Below are 14114 nucleotides of genomic sequence, written 5' to 3' on the forward strand. Positions count from 1 at the left end.
GTGGCAGCATTACCACAAGCGGAGCTCAACAACACTGTGTAAGGCCAACCAATACATGCGAGGTGGAGAAAACCAAACCAACGCTCTTGCGCCCATTGTCTGTGGGATCATATTTATTCTCCTTCATCACATGTCCTTTCACCTTGTCTGCTTCAGGGAAACATTTTTTCGCATGTCTGCTTTAGCAAGATATTCTTCTACCTGTGTGCCCCAGCAAAATATCTTTTGACATAACCGACTTTCCAAAGAAACTAGAAGTTTCCACTTCAGCAATCTTTAGCATTTCTTACATAGCAGGAGTAGTTACAATCAGTTCCTTTGGCCCATTGTCTGTGAATCTTAATTTTGCCTTCATTTCTGAAGGACAATTTTGTTTCATCAGGCACTGAATTTTTAGTTGATAGTGTTTAGACATTTTTTTTTCTTTCATTAATGTATATAACACCTCATCACCTTTGGGCCTACAAAGGTTCTGCTGAGAAATCAACTGTTTTTTGTTTTTTTGTTTTTGTTTTTGTTTTTTAATTGTTTTTGAGACAGTGGCACTAAGTAGCCCAGGGTGATGTGGGCCTTACTGATAGTCCAGGCCCACATTTAACCTGCAACTCTTCTGCCTCAGCTTCCCAATGACAGGGTTACCAGTGTGTACTGCACTACACCCAGCTGATCATATTTAGGATCTTTGCTCTTCAGTGAATTGCTTTGACACTTTCAAGAGTCTGTTTTCATCTTTAGGGCTTTTCGTTTTGTTTTGTTTTTTTTGTTTTTTTTTTGTTTTTTTGTTTTTTTGTTTTTTTGAGACAGGGTTTCTCTGTATAGCCCTGGCTGTCCTGGAACTTACTCTGTAGACCAGGCTGGCCTCGAACTCAGAAATCCACCTGCCTCTGCCTCCCAAGTGCTGGGATTACAAGTGTGCGCCACCACACCCAGCTTCATCTTTAGGTTTTGGTAGTGTGACAGTATGTATGTCTCAGTCTTAACCATCGTGGGAGTTCCTTGTATTCCCTGTGTTTGCAGATCCATGTCTGTCTTCTGATTTGGAAGAATTTCATTCAACTAGTCTCCACCCATCCCTTAGTCATTTGTGGGATCCTATAGTACTGAATGTGTGATAGTGTTATATAAGTCCAATTTAAATTGTTTATGTCAGGCTTTCTTCCCTTCTTATTCCTTAAATTCAAGCAAGTCTTCAGAGTTGCTGATGATCCGTGGTAGGAATGTGAGTCAGTGCTAGGACATCTAACGTGCTGCATGATCAAAGCCTTAGATTGAACCCCCAGAACTGAAAAAAGAGACTGCTGTTTCTTACTTTAAATCTGCTGTTAAATTCTCTAAGCATCGGACACTGCTTGTTTACATATTGTTTTCCGGACTACTCTCAGATCTTTGATTGAAACCTGTTGTTCTTCAAACACACTGGAGACCCTCGATTTAAAGTGTTTCTTTAGGGATTGTTGTTTGGTACAGTTTTCTTCTTTCTTTGCATGTTTTGTTGAAAGTTTGGCCCTTGAGGCCTGGAGATAAGGCTCGGGGTTCAGAGTTCTGGCTGCTCTCACAGAGCATGCAAATCCAGTTCCCAGCACCCACATGGGCCAGCTCACAGCCACCTACCTATAAATTGCTCCACAGGATCCAACACACTCTTCTGGATTCTGGTCACTTGTACATCCATACACACATACCTAGACATATTTTTACAAAATAATGAAAAAAAATAAGTCCTTAAAAATAGTTTTTCCTTGAAAAACAAACACTACTCTTAAACTTGCTTTGTGCGCATCTTAACAGCAAGGCTTGTTTTGAACCTTGGGATCAAGCTGGTGTGAAGGGTGAGTGTCTCCTCTGGTCTCTCACTATTTGACTCACCTTCACATCCCTCTTCTCAGTTCCTCTGTGTATATAGCTGCTTGTGTTGCTCACCTGTTCAAATGTGTGTGTATACTTTTATATGTACATGTGGGAGGGGTGCAAGCACACACGGGCCTGGTGTTCTTTCTGATCCTGCTTGAGGGGCAGACACTCCATCAGGCTCCAAAGAAACCTGCGCTTGTAGGCTAGGTTGACCTAGAGTTCTTTATGGGCTTAACTTAATCTCCCAAGTATTAAGATTCCAAGTATTTCTATCATGCCATGCAGGAATTTACATGTTTTGACATATTCCTTTAATCTTATGTCCAGGTAGTCGCCTTGTCTGTTAGTCCCTTTTGTAGTTTGGCCATTGCTTCCCATGGTTTTTCCCCAACTTGAGATCTCAGCAGTTTTGTTTTCCCCTGAGTGAACTCTTAAGTTAGGAGAAATAGACTAGTCTGTCAGCAGTTCCCCAAAGGGTTAGAAGATTGCAAATCAAGTCTGTTCATGCAGTTTGAGGACAGGTATTGACAACTGCTTAGAGGATGGAGCAAAAGCTAGTAATGCCAGCATTTATATTTTATTTTCTTTCTCTTTAAGTAGTTTGACTATTGTCTGTCTTCAGTTTTTTATCTTGCTATGGACTGTAAATTTATTCTTCATCCAATGTGGGCAAATTCTAGCTGTTATTTAAATGCTAAAATGTTTGGAAACAATATATTAATCATTGAGGCTTTATTCCTTTCTTCCAAATGGATTCTTATTGATCTATCTTCACATTGAGTGACGTCTTGTGTGGGCTCCAGCACAGTTAAAATCATCCAGTGATAATTTCTTCCATTTATTGTATTCAGCATTTTGTTTTGTTTTAGTCTTAAGATAAAACAAGTTCTATTTGTGAACTTGTCTATTGATTCACTGTCCTTTCTCCCGTGGTTACTGGGTATACAGTTCCTTGCCTTTCCTATGTCTAATAAGTTCATATGTCATAGATGCTGAATTGTAGAGATTCTGGGCTCCGTGCATTCTCTGAAAAGTGCTGGTTATTGCTTTAGTGGGAAATGGAGGACTTGCATTATACAGCAGACCTCTCAGTTCTGTTCTTTCAACTCTCAGATACTACAGTTATCGGGCCTCTTGAAGTTTTGCTCAGCCAAGAATGTTCAGAGTAGATAGATCCTCAGTTGAGTTTATCTCCTGTGGTTCTTTTCTTTCCCAGGAGGTTTTCCCTGTTTTACAGCTACTTGGCCAACACTAGTCAATATTCCTTGAAGCCTCTGACCAGTGATGCTCTGGGGCTTTGCTGTCCTGTAATTCAAGGGTTAAAAGTTAACTAGGCAGAAGCACACACATCTTACTCAGTACTGTTTTTGTTTGTAGTGCCTTCTCTATTTCAGGAGAATTTTGAAGCTTTTTAATTTCTGTTTTTTATGATTGAGTAAATGTAATTGTGGTGGGTTAGTTTTCCATAGGTGAAAACCAGAACACTCTTAGTTTTTAATAATACATCTGAGTTTTTATTTTCCCAGTGCCTATAGCTAATAGATCTTTATCCCCTCTCTTCAAAGAAACTGGTTATATCAACGCTGTTACCAAGTGTTACCTTGTCTGTAAACCACATGTCAAGTTGAGAAATTGATATTTTAGTTTTTAGCCATAATTTTTAATTCCATTTGATCTAAAGATAGGGTTATATATTCAAAATAGTTTCATTCAGAAATTTGAGAATTTTATTTCTTTTCAGTATAAATTTGTTGTCAATGAGACCTGTTATTCAGGTGTCTTTTGAAATGGCCATATGTATGTGCATTTGTGTGCATGTATGTGTGCATGTGTGTCTCTGAGTGCGCATGCATGTGCCTGTATGTGATTGTTTACATGTTCTATAACTGATACTGTTTTATGATGTACTGGAGTTCTTATGCATACCAGGCTATGCATGGTAGTTCATAGCCATGATCCCAGCATATGGGAGGCTGAACTAGGAGAATTGCTACAAATTTGAGATCAGCCTGAAGTTACATAGTGAGTTCTAGGTTAACCTGAACAACAGAGCTAAGATATCTAAAATAATATTAGTCATGATACCAAAGATTTAAAAAAGTGGTAAATTATTTTACTGGTTAAAATCTGTTGCTTTGCAACTTACATTAAGACCAGCAGCTGCTCTTGAGCCTTCAAACATGTGGAAGTGATGGCTGAAAGGAGATGGACTTGTTTAGGAAGAAAGGAGTGAATTTTGGCCTTAAAAAAACACCCGGATGTTGGTATGAAGACTCACTTTAAGGTCATGCATATTTAATTTTGGACTCCAGCTGTGGTTCTCACTAGTTCTGTAACCTTAGTCAATTTGTAATTACATGGAAAAATAAATAAATAAATAAATAAATAAATAAATAAAATATGTTATTTCCTTATTTGTATAGTAAGGGTGATACCATCTTTCCTAACTACCCTTCTCTTTCCTGAGATAAGCAACGACTGTACACGTGAAAACACCTTGAGGTAAAGGACTGTATGGTTTTGCACCTGCTCCCCTATAGCTGAGTAGATGATCCTCAAAATGATTTAAGTATTATGGATTGCTTAAATGAAAAGGAATATTTTTTGTAGAGAGAATCACTTATAAGCATCACCTGTCAATAAAAAACTGATGGCCAATGAGCTGAGGCAGGGCATTGGCAGTAAAAAAGAGGATTCTGGGAAATTGAGATAAGAGAGCCACAGGGGATGAGATTGAGGGAACAAGTGGGGAGATAGAGGTAAACCAGCTGGTAGAGGAACTGGGTGAGATGAGGAGACTGACATAAACTAGTAGGTAGAGGATCTCATGCTGTGGAGATGAAGGAAGGAGTGGGCCAGGACTGAAGGAGAGCTAACTAACCAAGTGGTAGACTTTAGCAGTTGAAAAGAAAAAAAATCTTTTAGCTGGGAGGTGGTGGCACATGCCTGTAATCCCAACACTCTGGGAGGCATAGGCAGGTGGATTTCTGAGGCCAGCCTGGTCTATAGAGTGAGTTCCAGGACAGTCAGGGCTACACAGAGAAACCTTGTCTAGGAAAAAACCAAATCAAAAAAAAAAAAAAAAAAAAAAAACAAGAACAAAAAAGGTATACACTGATCCCCCTACATTGAAAAGAGCTTTGTTTCCAGTCTAGATCTTAAGCTAAGCACGGCCAATATGTCTTGCTGGCTCAAGAATACTTAACGCTTATCATATCATCCTTTTGACTGGCATAAATAGACATTTAAATTACAGTTTGGTTATGGAGTCCCAACTAACATAAAAAAAGACAGATCCTGCTCAGAGAGCAAAGAATCATCTTTAGCTAAATTGTGTACACTGCACATTCCATATATATGATAATGCAGAAATGTGTATTACCTCTGAAAGCTTATGTTACAGAAAAAAAAAAATTGACCAAAAAGACAGCCCTGACAAGATTCACCCTCCGAGATGCCAAGATGCTAAGATGCATATTGTTCCATCATCATGCCTGATCCTACCTCAGACTGCCTTAATGACTGTTTCTTCAGAACTTGTTTCCAGAATAGCTTCAAAGAAAGCTGCTGACCTCAGATGACCTCAATTTGTCCAGCCTTACAGACTGATCCGCTCAGGACTTAAGCCTGAACTTTCTCAGCATTCAGAGACTGCACAACAACTGTTAGAGCTAGCTTTAAGACTGACCGATATCCTAATTTTCTTGCTTTCCCCAAAAGAAAAAATGCTCCAAATCAACAGGAAGCAATTTTATGAGAACTATGGCCAAGAGGTGGTGTGGATGATTTTGATAGTTCAATGGATGATGAATATGGACATTTAAGGGGGTGGTAACAAGTTGTAATGGTCTTGGATCAGGGAGGAAACAAGATAGAAAGGTTAGACTCAGGGATTTCTCTTTCCTTTATCCTTTTATCAAATGTTAGGGGGAAAATGGGGAGAACAGATGAAAAGAAAAAGCGGAAAAAATAATACAGAAATAATAGAAAGAAAGGGTAGACTATTGAACCTTCTCTTAGACCAAAAAGTATTAGCAAGCCAAAAATCTTACATTAGCATAGATCTTTGTATATTGATAAAAAATTAAGGTTATAGTTGGTTACAACATACATACGTATCAAGTTTGTTTAAGGTATTATATCTATGTAATTCTTAAAAATGTAATGTTAAATTCTAGTCCATTTAAAATCTATTACAGTTTAGGATCAATAAGAAATGCAAGTAAGTAGTCAGATAAACTCATGTTACATACTAGTTTATTACAATTTTTTTTTCAAAATTTGATAGTAAATAATTAAAAAAAAAACAATGTAGGGAGTCCCACAACACCCAGAGGAAGTTCCACTGCCAGGCTCTCTAACATGCCCAGGATCATAGGATCAGAGGTGAGGAGGACCCAACATCTGTCCCAACACTGGGAGTAACTGGGACCAGCAGGACTCAGGCACACAGGAACTGTGGCACAGGCTCCTGTGGCACCAGACCAGTGGTGCAGGTTCCTTCCAGTCTGTCTGGACCAGTGCCTTGAGCAGACCTTGGGCTCAAACTCCACAGCCAGTCTCACAACACCCAGAGGAAGCTCCACTTCCAGGTGCTCTAACTCACCCAGGATCATAGGATCCCAGGATTCCAGGAGCTTGGTCACACCAGGATCTCAGGGTCCCAGAGGCAGCTTGACTCCCAGGAGCTCAGACATACCCAGGATTTCAGGATCCCAGAATCACAGGATTACAGAGACAGCTTGACTCTGAGGAGTTCTGACACAGTGAGGATCACAGGAAGGACCAGGTTCCAGTCAGATATAGCAGGTAGCAGTAGAGATAACCAGATGGCAAGAAGCAAGCACAAGAACCTAAGCAACAGAAACCAAGGTTACTTGGCATCATCAGAACCCAATTCTTCGACCACAGCAAGTCCTGGATATACCATTACACCAGAAAAGCAAGATTCAGATCTAAAATCACTTCTCATGATTCTGATAGAAGGCTTTCAGGGCATAACTCCCTTAAATAAATACTGGAGAACACAGGTAAACAGCTAGAAGTTCTTAAAGAGGAAACATAAAAATCCCTTAAAGAATTAAAGGAAACAATCAAACAGGCAGAGGAACTGAACAAAATCATCCAGGATCTAAAAATAATATGCAAAATGCAAAAAGCTCCTAAGGCAAAACATCCAGGAAATATGGGACACAATGAGAAGACCAAACCTAAGGATAATAGGTATATACAAGAGCAAAGATTCCCAGCTTAAAAGGTCAGTAAATATCTTCGACAAAATTATAGAAGAAAACTTCCCTAACTTAAAGAGATGCACATGAACATACAAGAAGCCTACAAATAGACTGGACCAAATAGACTGTGCCATGGGGTGTGAGACCGGGACAAGACGGGAGATGGACCAAGGAGACAGGTAAACCACCAGGTAGAGGAACTCAGGGAGATGCTGAGGAGAAAGAAAGCAGGCTGGTGCTGAAGGAGAGATAACTAGCTAAGTGGTATACATAGACTACATTAAATGATTAAACAAGTCAAGAGCTAGTCAGGGAATGAGCCAAAAATTATGGCCTAGGCACTTAATAGTCTCAGAGTCATTCTGGGAGCTGGGGCCGGGAAAGGGACATTTAGAATTTAAATTTTTTTACAGTATTTTGTTCCCATTATGTTGATAGTAGACTGGAAGACAGAGCTCAAAAATGAGTGCTAAGTTGTGTGTACTCCAAGTTGAAGGGTGTGGGAGACAATCCTACAATATTGTTTATGTCACTGAAAGATTTGCACTTTGCCTTCGCTGTCGTACCCACCCTAGGAGACCCCTTCAACTTTCTCCAATGATTGTGCACAACATTCACTTTGGTCATGGAAAGAAACAATAACGTTGCATATTAGACTGATGAAAAACAGTCTGACCGAAGCCTGTGTTCTTTAATAGCAATTTATTGCAAAAAAGAACATCTGGGGAAGGATGGGAGCAAGGTGCGGCAGAGAATGTAGGCAATGGGGTATTAATACAGATAAGGGTTGAGCTTCTTGTCTGGTGATCAGGCAGGGCCCGGTGTGATTGGTTGTCGAAGTTGAATATAAATTGAGCCAAGTAGAGTGGTGAAGCCGCCTGAGTCAGAGCAAGAAGTAGGGCACAGGCATCTAGACCTTGTTGCAGAGAGGTTCATTCCGACAGCACATAATTTGCATTCTTGTTCCGTGAGAGAAGAGGTTCATAGACGGGCACATGTTCTCACACCCTTGAACCATGAACTGGAGTTTTCCACCTGGAAGAGACAGATCGGCAGTAGCAGAAACCATCTTCCAACCTTACCCTTTATCCATGGTCCCCCGTGTTCCCAGGCAGGGATGACCAGGACTTCTTTGAGTCTATTTTTCTATCGCCTTTTTTTTTTTCTTTACCCATCCCTCTTATGTCTTCATTTTCTTCCTGTAATGGTGAGATTTCACCAAGCTCAACATTTTCACTTGACCATGCTCCTCTGCCATTCCCGTTCCCTACAAATCTCTAGGGAGCTGGCTAGCCTCCTTCACTTCCATCTCACTCACAGCAGAGCCTGAGGTGCTCAGAATTGAAAATTTTTTTCTTCTTAAAGTTGCACTAGAAAAATTCTAGTAACCAAATTCCATAGTCCTTTTCCATGTTTTCCTCCCTTTCTGTATGAACCTGATATTGTTTACTCTTTCTTGATACTCTTCTATCAAGGTTTTCCCTGATTTTTCTGTCTTCTATTTCTGAGTTTGGTTATCTCTACTGACCTAAGTCAAACTCCCTTTCCACTTAAGTGACCGTCTTCATGCAGATATGATAACAACTAAATTTTTTTCTGTCTTAAAAGGAACTCTACCAACCTCCCTTTATTTCCTTGCTTTCCTATCTTTTTCTGCCAAGACTGAGAATCTTGGATGACTTTGCTTTGGCCAGTCAATATTTATTTTCTTCATTCCTCTACTTGCCAAACCCAAAAGAATTTCACCCTGATTCTACATTCTATATTTCTGACTTTGTGTTTGTTTGGGGGATGTCTTTGAATGACTAAACCAGTAGTTGTCTTTATTTCTGGGATTTCACTGGTGCAAGCTTAGCATTAGGATTTTAATATTTTTAGTATTTTTTGGAAAACCTTTTGTGTGTGCATGTATGAAGGTTGGAAGACAACGTGTGAGAGTTGGTCCTTTCCTGCTCTGTGGATTGCTGCATTCACTCCGGTCAGTAGGATTGGAAGGCAGGTGCCTTTACTCACTGAACCATCTGAACCATTCCTGAGTATCAGTAGTTTTAAAAGCTGCTCAGGTATAGCTCAAAGTCTGTACTATTGGATTTTACATGCTCTTTCTCTATACTGTTTCCTCTCCAGACTTACCTGCTTTCCTTTACCTGTGAACTTCCAGCACTCACGTGCTTTGCCTCCTTTTTCTTCTATTTAGACATGGTCTTGCTATATTGCCCAGCTTAAGACTCCTACTTCAGCCTCCCAAGTACTGAGAAGAGACATAGCACCTCACCAGTTTTCTCTAATATTTCTCATTCAGAAGACAGTCTTTCCATACACTGTTTTTGATGCCCCTTTCTGTAAGGCTGGTGATATGTATTGTTTATGTTTATTCAGTAGTGGTTAAATGTATAATTATAGAACTATAGGAAAATACTTCTATCTAGGGGTTGGACAAAGCAGAGCCAGGCAGTATGGTTAATGGGATGGAAGTACCCAAGAGCCCAGAATACTAAGCACGGAGTTGAGAGATCTGAGAATATGCACTCAGATTTGTTACCCTGTGCACATAGACACATGTAGACAGTTGCTGATTAGTTTATGCAGTGTCTACTAAATGTCTAACATTTGTTATATGTTGTGCTGTGTCCTAGGAAGATTGAATCATGAACACACTAGACAGTTTTAAGTTGTATGAGTAGCTTAAGGAACAAGTTAAGAGCTCAGAGCTTAAAATAAAAAGAGCTCAGAGCTTGAAGAAATGAAGTTTTCTGAATCCTCAAGTTCATTGATTCCTATTATCCCCTATCCTCCATTTTTATTTAAGAGATGATTGATGTACTCTCTGGCAAATTTATCCCAGGAAGTTCCTACTACCTTCAAAGATCTTCTTTAACATGCACTGCTGGGAATTTTGAGTGGTGCATATTCCTTCTCCACGGAGACATTTTGAATCATCATTCATATACGCACATGTGTGGCAATTTATTGTTACGCCTGAAATTTGAAAAAAGCATGATGACATTTCCTGACAGACCACTTAGTTGAGTTATACATATGGGGAGTTGGGGTTGTTAAAAAATGAGACTATTTACAATACATTTCTTAGTTCTTTTTAGTAGTACTAGGGATTGAACCTCTAGGACCCTAGGTATGGCAGGCAAGCATTCTGCTACTGAGCTACAAACCCAGTTCCTCTTCCCCTTTTAACTCCCTTTTACCTTTTGGTTATTGGAGACATGGTCTTGCTTATTGTCCAGTGATGGGATTATAAGTCTGGACTACCATGTTCTCTTTTCTGAATCAGGGAATACTTCCTTATTTGTAGCCTTTATTGCTGATGAATATTAAATTTATCGGAGTGACTTTTACCCTAGTCTATATTCCATTGGCTTCTTGAAATTATAAGTAAATGTCCTTCCATCATGGTTTACTCCATAGCAGAAAACTTACATAACTGAACTCCTGTCATACTCTCTCATGACCCAAGAAACCACACACTCAGGGACAATTTAACTAAATAAGCAATACTGGAAGGCTAGATGCTGCCAGCCCTGTAAAAGAGTGCATCTTTCTTCCTTCCTTTCCCTTTTCCCCTTTCTCCTTCCTTTGGTCTCTCTCCTTCTGTCACTTCCTCCTACCCCCCCCTCTCTCTCTCTCTCTCTCTCTCTCTCTCTCTCTCTCTGTGTGTGTGTGTGTAAATTTGAGATAAGGTTGGAGTATTTAGCCCAGTCTGACCTCAAAGTCATACCAGTCCTCCTACCTCAGCTTCCTTGAAGTAACAGACATGAACCATCAGGCAGTTTCCATTTCAGACTTATCTTGAAGATGTGACAGAATTCTGAAATGCTTCTGCACCCTTATATGGTCTCTAGTGCTAATCCCCTAGCAGGAAGCATAGCTGAGGGCAGACATAATTTTGATTTACTACTTCCTAGAAATGTGACTGACATTGGGGATAATAGCTTTACTTGACTCTACTCATGTAAAAATGTTGGATAATTAACAAAATTGGGTGAAATGAAATATTTGTATCTGATGAGTTCGAGACATCCAATTTGATGTTGATGATTTCTTTACTGTGAATGGGAACATGTACAGAGGTCAGAGGACATTTTGAGGGACTTCTATGATGTGGACCCTGGCTACTGAATTCAGGTTGTCAAACTTGGCTCAGTTGCCATTCACTGAGCCATCTTATTGATCCTAACTTATGAACAGTGGAAGTGGAGAGCAGAGCAGTAGCATTTTCTTAAAAGAGGGTTCTCTAAGTTGTGCTACCTCTAGGGCCAAACAAAACCTGAAAAATGCTTTCTGATGTTGTGAAGAATCTTCCTTCCTTCCTTCCTTCTCTCTTTTTCTTTCTCTCTTTTTCTTTCTTTTTCTTTCTTTCTTTCTTTCTTTCTTTCTTTCTTTCTTTCTTTCTTTCTTTCTTTCTTTCTTTCTTCTTTCTTTCTTTCTTTCTTTCTTTCTCTCTTTCTCTCTTTCTTTCTCTTTGTTTCTCTTTCTCTCTCTCTCTCTCTCTCTTTCTTTCTTTCTTTCTTTCTTTCTTTCTTTCTTTCTTTCTTTCTTTCTTTCTTTCTTTCTAGATTTAGTTATTATATATAAGTACATTGTAGCTATCTTCAGACACACCAGAAGAGGGCATCAGATCTCATTACAGATGGGAGACACCATGTGGTTGCTGTGATTTGTACTCATGACCTCTGGAAGAGCAGTCAGGGCTCTTAACTGCTGAACCATCTCTCTAGCAGCCTTTCCTTCCTTCCTTCCTTCCTTCCTTCCTTCCTTCCTTCCTTCCTTCCTTCCTTCCTTCCTCCCCCCCCTCTCTCTCTCTCTCAAAATATTTCTTTGTAGTCCTGAGCTCGAACTCATAAATCTGTCTGTCTCTGCTTCCCAAGTGCTTGGATTTAAGATGTGTGCCACTACCACCTGGGTGAAACAGAGTCTGACAGAGCCATTTGTGACATATTAATGATTCTTTTACAATGTTTCTCTAAAATTAAATTTGTTTCCCCCTCCCCTGCTTCTTTCTCCCTTTCCTTCCTCTCCCCTATTAGAGACAGGGTGTCATCTAGTCTCTTGTTGAATTATGTAGCCCAGGTTGGCCTCAACCTCTAGTCAAAGACTAATACCCTTCCATTGTGGCTTACCTGCAGATGTACTTGGAAGTGCTGTGCTTATAGCCTCATTTCCTTTGTCATTTGTCTCACCAGACACCTGGTCACCTGCCTCTTCAAGCTTGTCGCTTGAACCTTGTTCACCTGAAGATACTTCGGAAGGCTGGTCACTCGAGGACTGTTCAGTTGTAGGTTGTTCACTTGACGTGTGCTCGGTGGAAGTGTGCTCGGTGGAAGTGTGCTCCCCTGAAGTGTGCTCCCCCGAAGTGTGTTCTCCTGACAAGTGCTCTCCTGAAATGTGTTCTGAAGACTGTTCTCCTGAAGAGTGCTCACCTGCAGAATGTTCAGCTACAGTATGCTCACTTGATTCGTGGTCACTTGAACTGTGACTACTCAGACTCTTCTCACCCGAAGGAGTTTCATATAAAGCCTCGGCATCTGAAGGGTTCGCAAGTGAGAAATACTCACTTGAAAGTTGCGGAACCGAAGCTTGGTGGTCTACAGAGTCAAGAAGCTCATCAGGCTGACCTGGTGGTGCTCCTAGGATGGAGGAGAAATGTAAGAATGGTGAAGGCAGCAGAATGGGATCAAGACTGATTTCCTGTGGAGCCCCACAAGTAGGACTTCTGTTTTTCCTGGCAGGTTGAGATGAGACACTTAAAGATTTTAGGTGTCGGGAGAGGTCATCTACCTACTCCGGTTTGAAAACAGAAGTGTTGAAATAAGTTTGGAGACCACTGCTAAGACTTAAAGGCATACGAATAACATGTGGGATTCTCTCACCTAAGCATGGAAAGCACTTGATAAGAAATGAATGTCCCTACCTGACAAAGGCAGAATCAGAAATCAAAGGACCCTCATTCATGTCATCAGAAGTCAGCCACCAACCCTTTCTCCAATTCCTCTATGGGTAAAAGGCAAGAAGAATAGAGATAGGGAAAGACATGGCAAATAGCCCTCTTCCCCTGCAACAGGGTCTGACTGTGAGATCCCAGATCCCTTCAAATGACATTCTGCTTCTGCTTCTCGAGTGTAGGAGTTACAGGTGCCATGGTACCTAGCACAGATAGCTTTTAATACTGATTAATTCCAGCCTAAATTGAGGTTGGGTTCTTTTCTTGGTAATGGTGATGGGACTCAGTTTTTCTCAACAGTAGGAAACTTTAATCTTTGGGTAAGGGTAAACGTTAAACTAGAACATCCATAACCAGGAGAAATCAGTTGGTAAAGGAGTTCTCAAAGTTGTTCTTGCTTAGTTAACTCTTGATTCTAAGTCAGGTTGGTTTGGGTAACTTAGACTTGTCTTTCTTCAAGGGGGCAGAAATACATTAAAAGAAGCCCCCGCTTCTGGTGTCCACCCAGTGTTTGTAGTGTTTGTTTAAAGAGAAGACTTACCTCGGGCAGATCCAAGCAGATAAAGACCAAGAAAGATTAACCCCTTCATTTTGATTTAGGATAAGAAAGATCTCTAATGTGACACACTCAAGAGCTGAGAAGAAACTGAGCAAATGCTCCTAGTGCTGAATCAGAGCCTCTGGGAATTCTAGAACTTGAGATTCAATCTATGTGTCCTCACAATGGGTTGTACCTCTTTTGTCCTGTTCAGGCAGGCTGGCCTGTAACCCATGGCAATGCCACTAGTGAAGAGTATTTTCTGTGTGTAGAATAGTGTGTTAGGGGTAGCTTCAAAACAAACAAAACGTGTTATCAGAACACACATGTTCTTTTAGTGAAAGTTTAGAAGACAACATTTCTTTTCAGAGGGTCAACAGTGAACTGTGGTGACGTGGTTACTTTCTGTTTGACTAAGCATTTCATGGCTCTGGTTTGTACTCTGGAAGACTGATCTCTGCTGAGGTTAGCTGAGTACTGAGTGGGGTTTGACTTCAGACTGAGGTTAGTAGTAAGATTGGAGGGCAGAAGGTGC

General features: G+C 40.4%; 1 protein-coding gene across 1 annotated transcript; it reads right to left on the minus strand.

Moving 5' to 3' along the window:
• Positions 1-7995: 7995 nt before the first annotated feature.
• Positions 7996-13631, minus strand: Acrv1 (acrosomal vesicle protein 1). Its single transcript, XM_052189660.1, has 4 exons — positions 13583-13631; positions 12221-12727; positions 9945-10064; positions 7996-8120 (listed from the first exon to the last, which is right to left on the minus strand). The coding sequence occupies exons 1-4, from the start codon at positions 13629-13631 to the stop codon at positions 7996-7998; spliced, it is 801 nt and encodes a 266-aa protein (XP_052045620.1).
• Positions 13632-14114: the final 483 nt, after the last annotated feature.

This window comes from Apodemus sylvaticus, chromosome 7 (genome assembly GCF_947179515.1).
Source record: "Apodemus sylvaticus chromosome 7, mApoSyl1.1, whole genome shotgun sequence".
NCBI lineage: Eukaryota > Metazoa > Chordata > Mammalia > Rodentia > Muridae > Apodemus > Apodemus sylvaticus.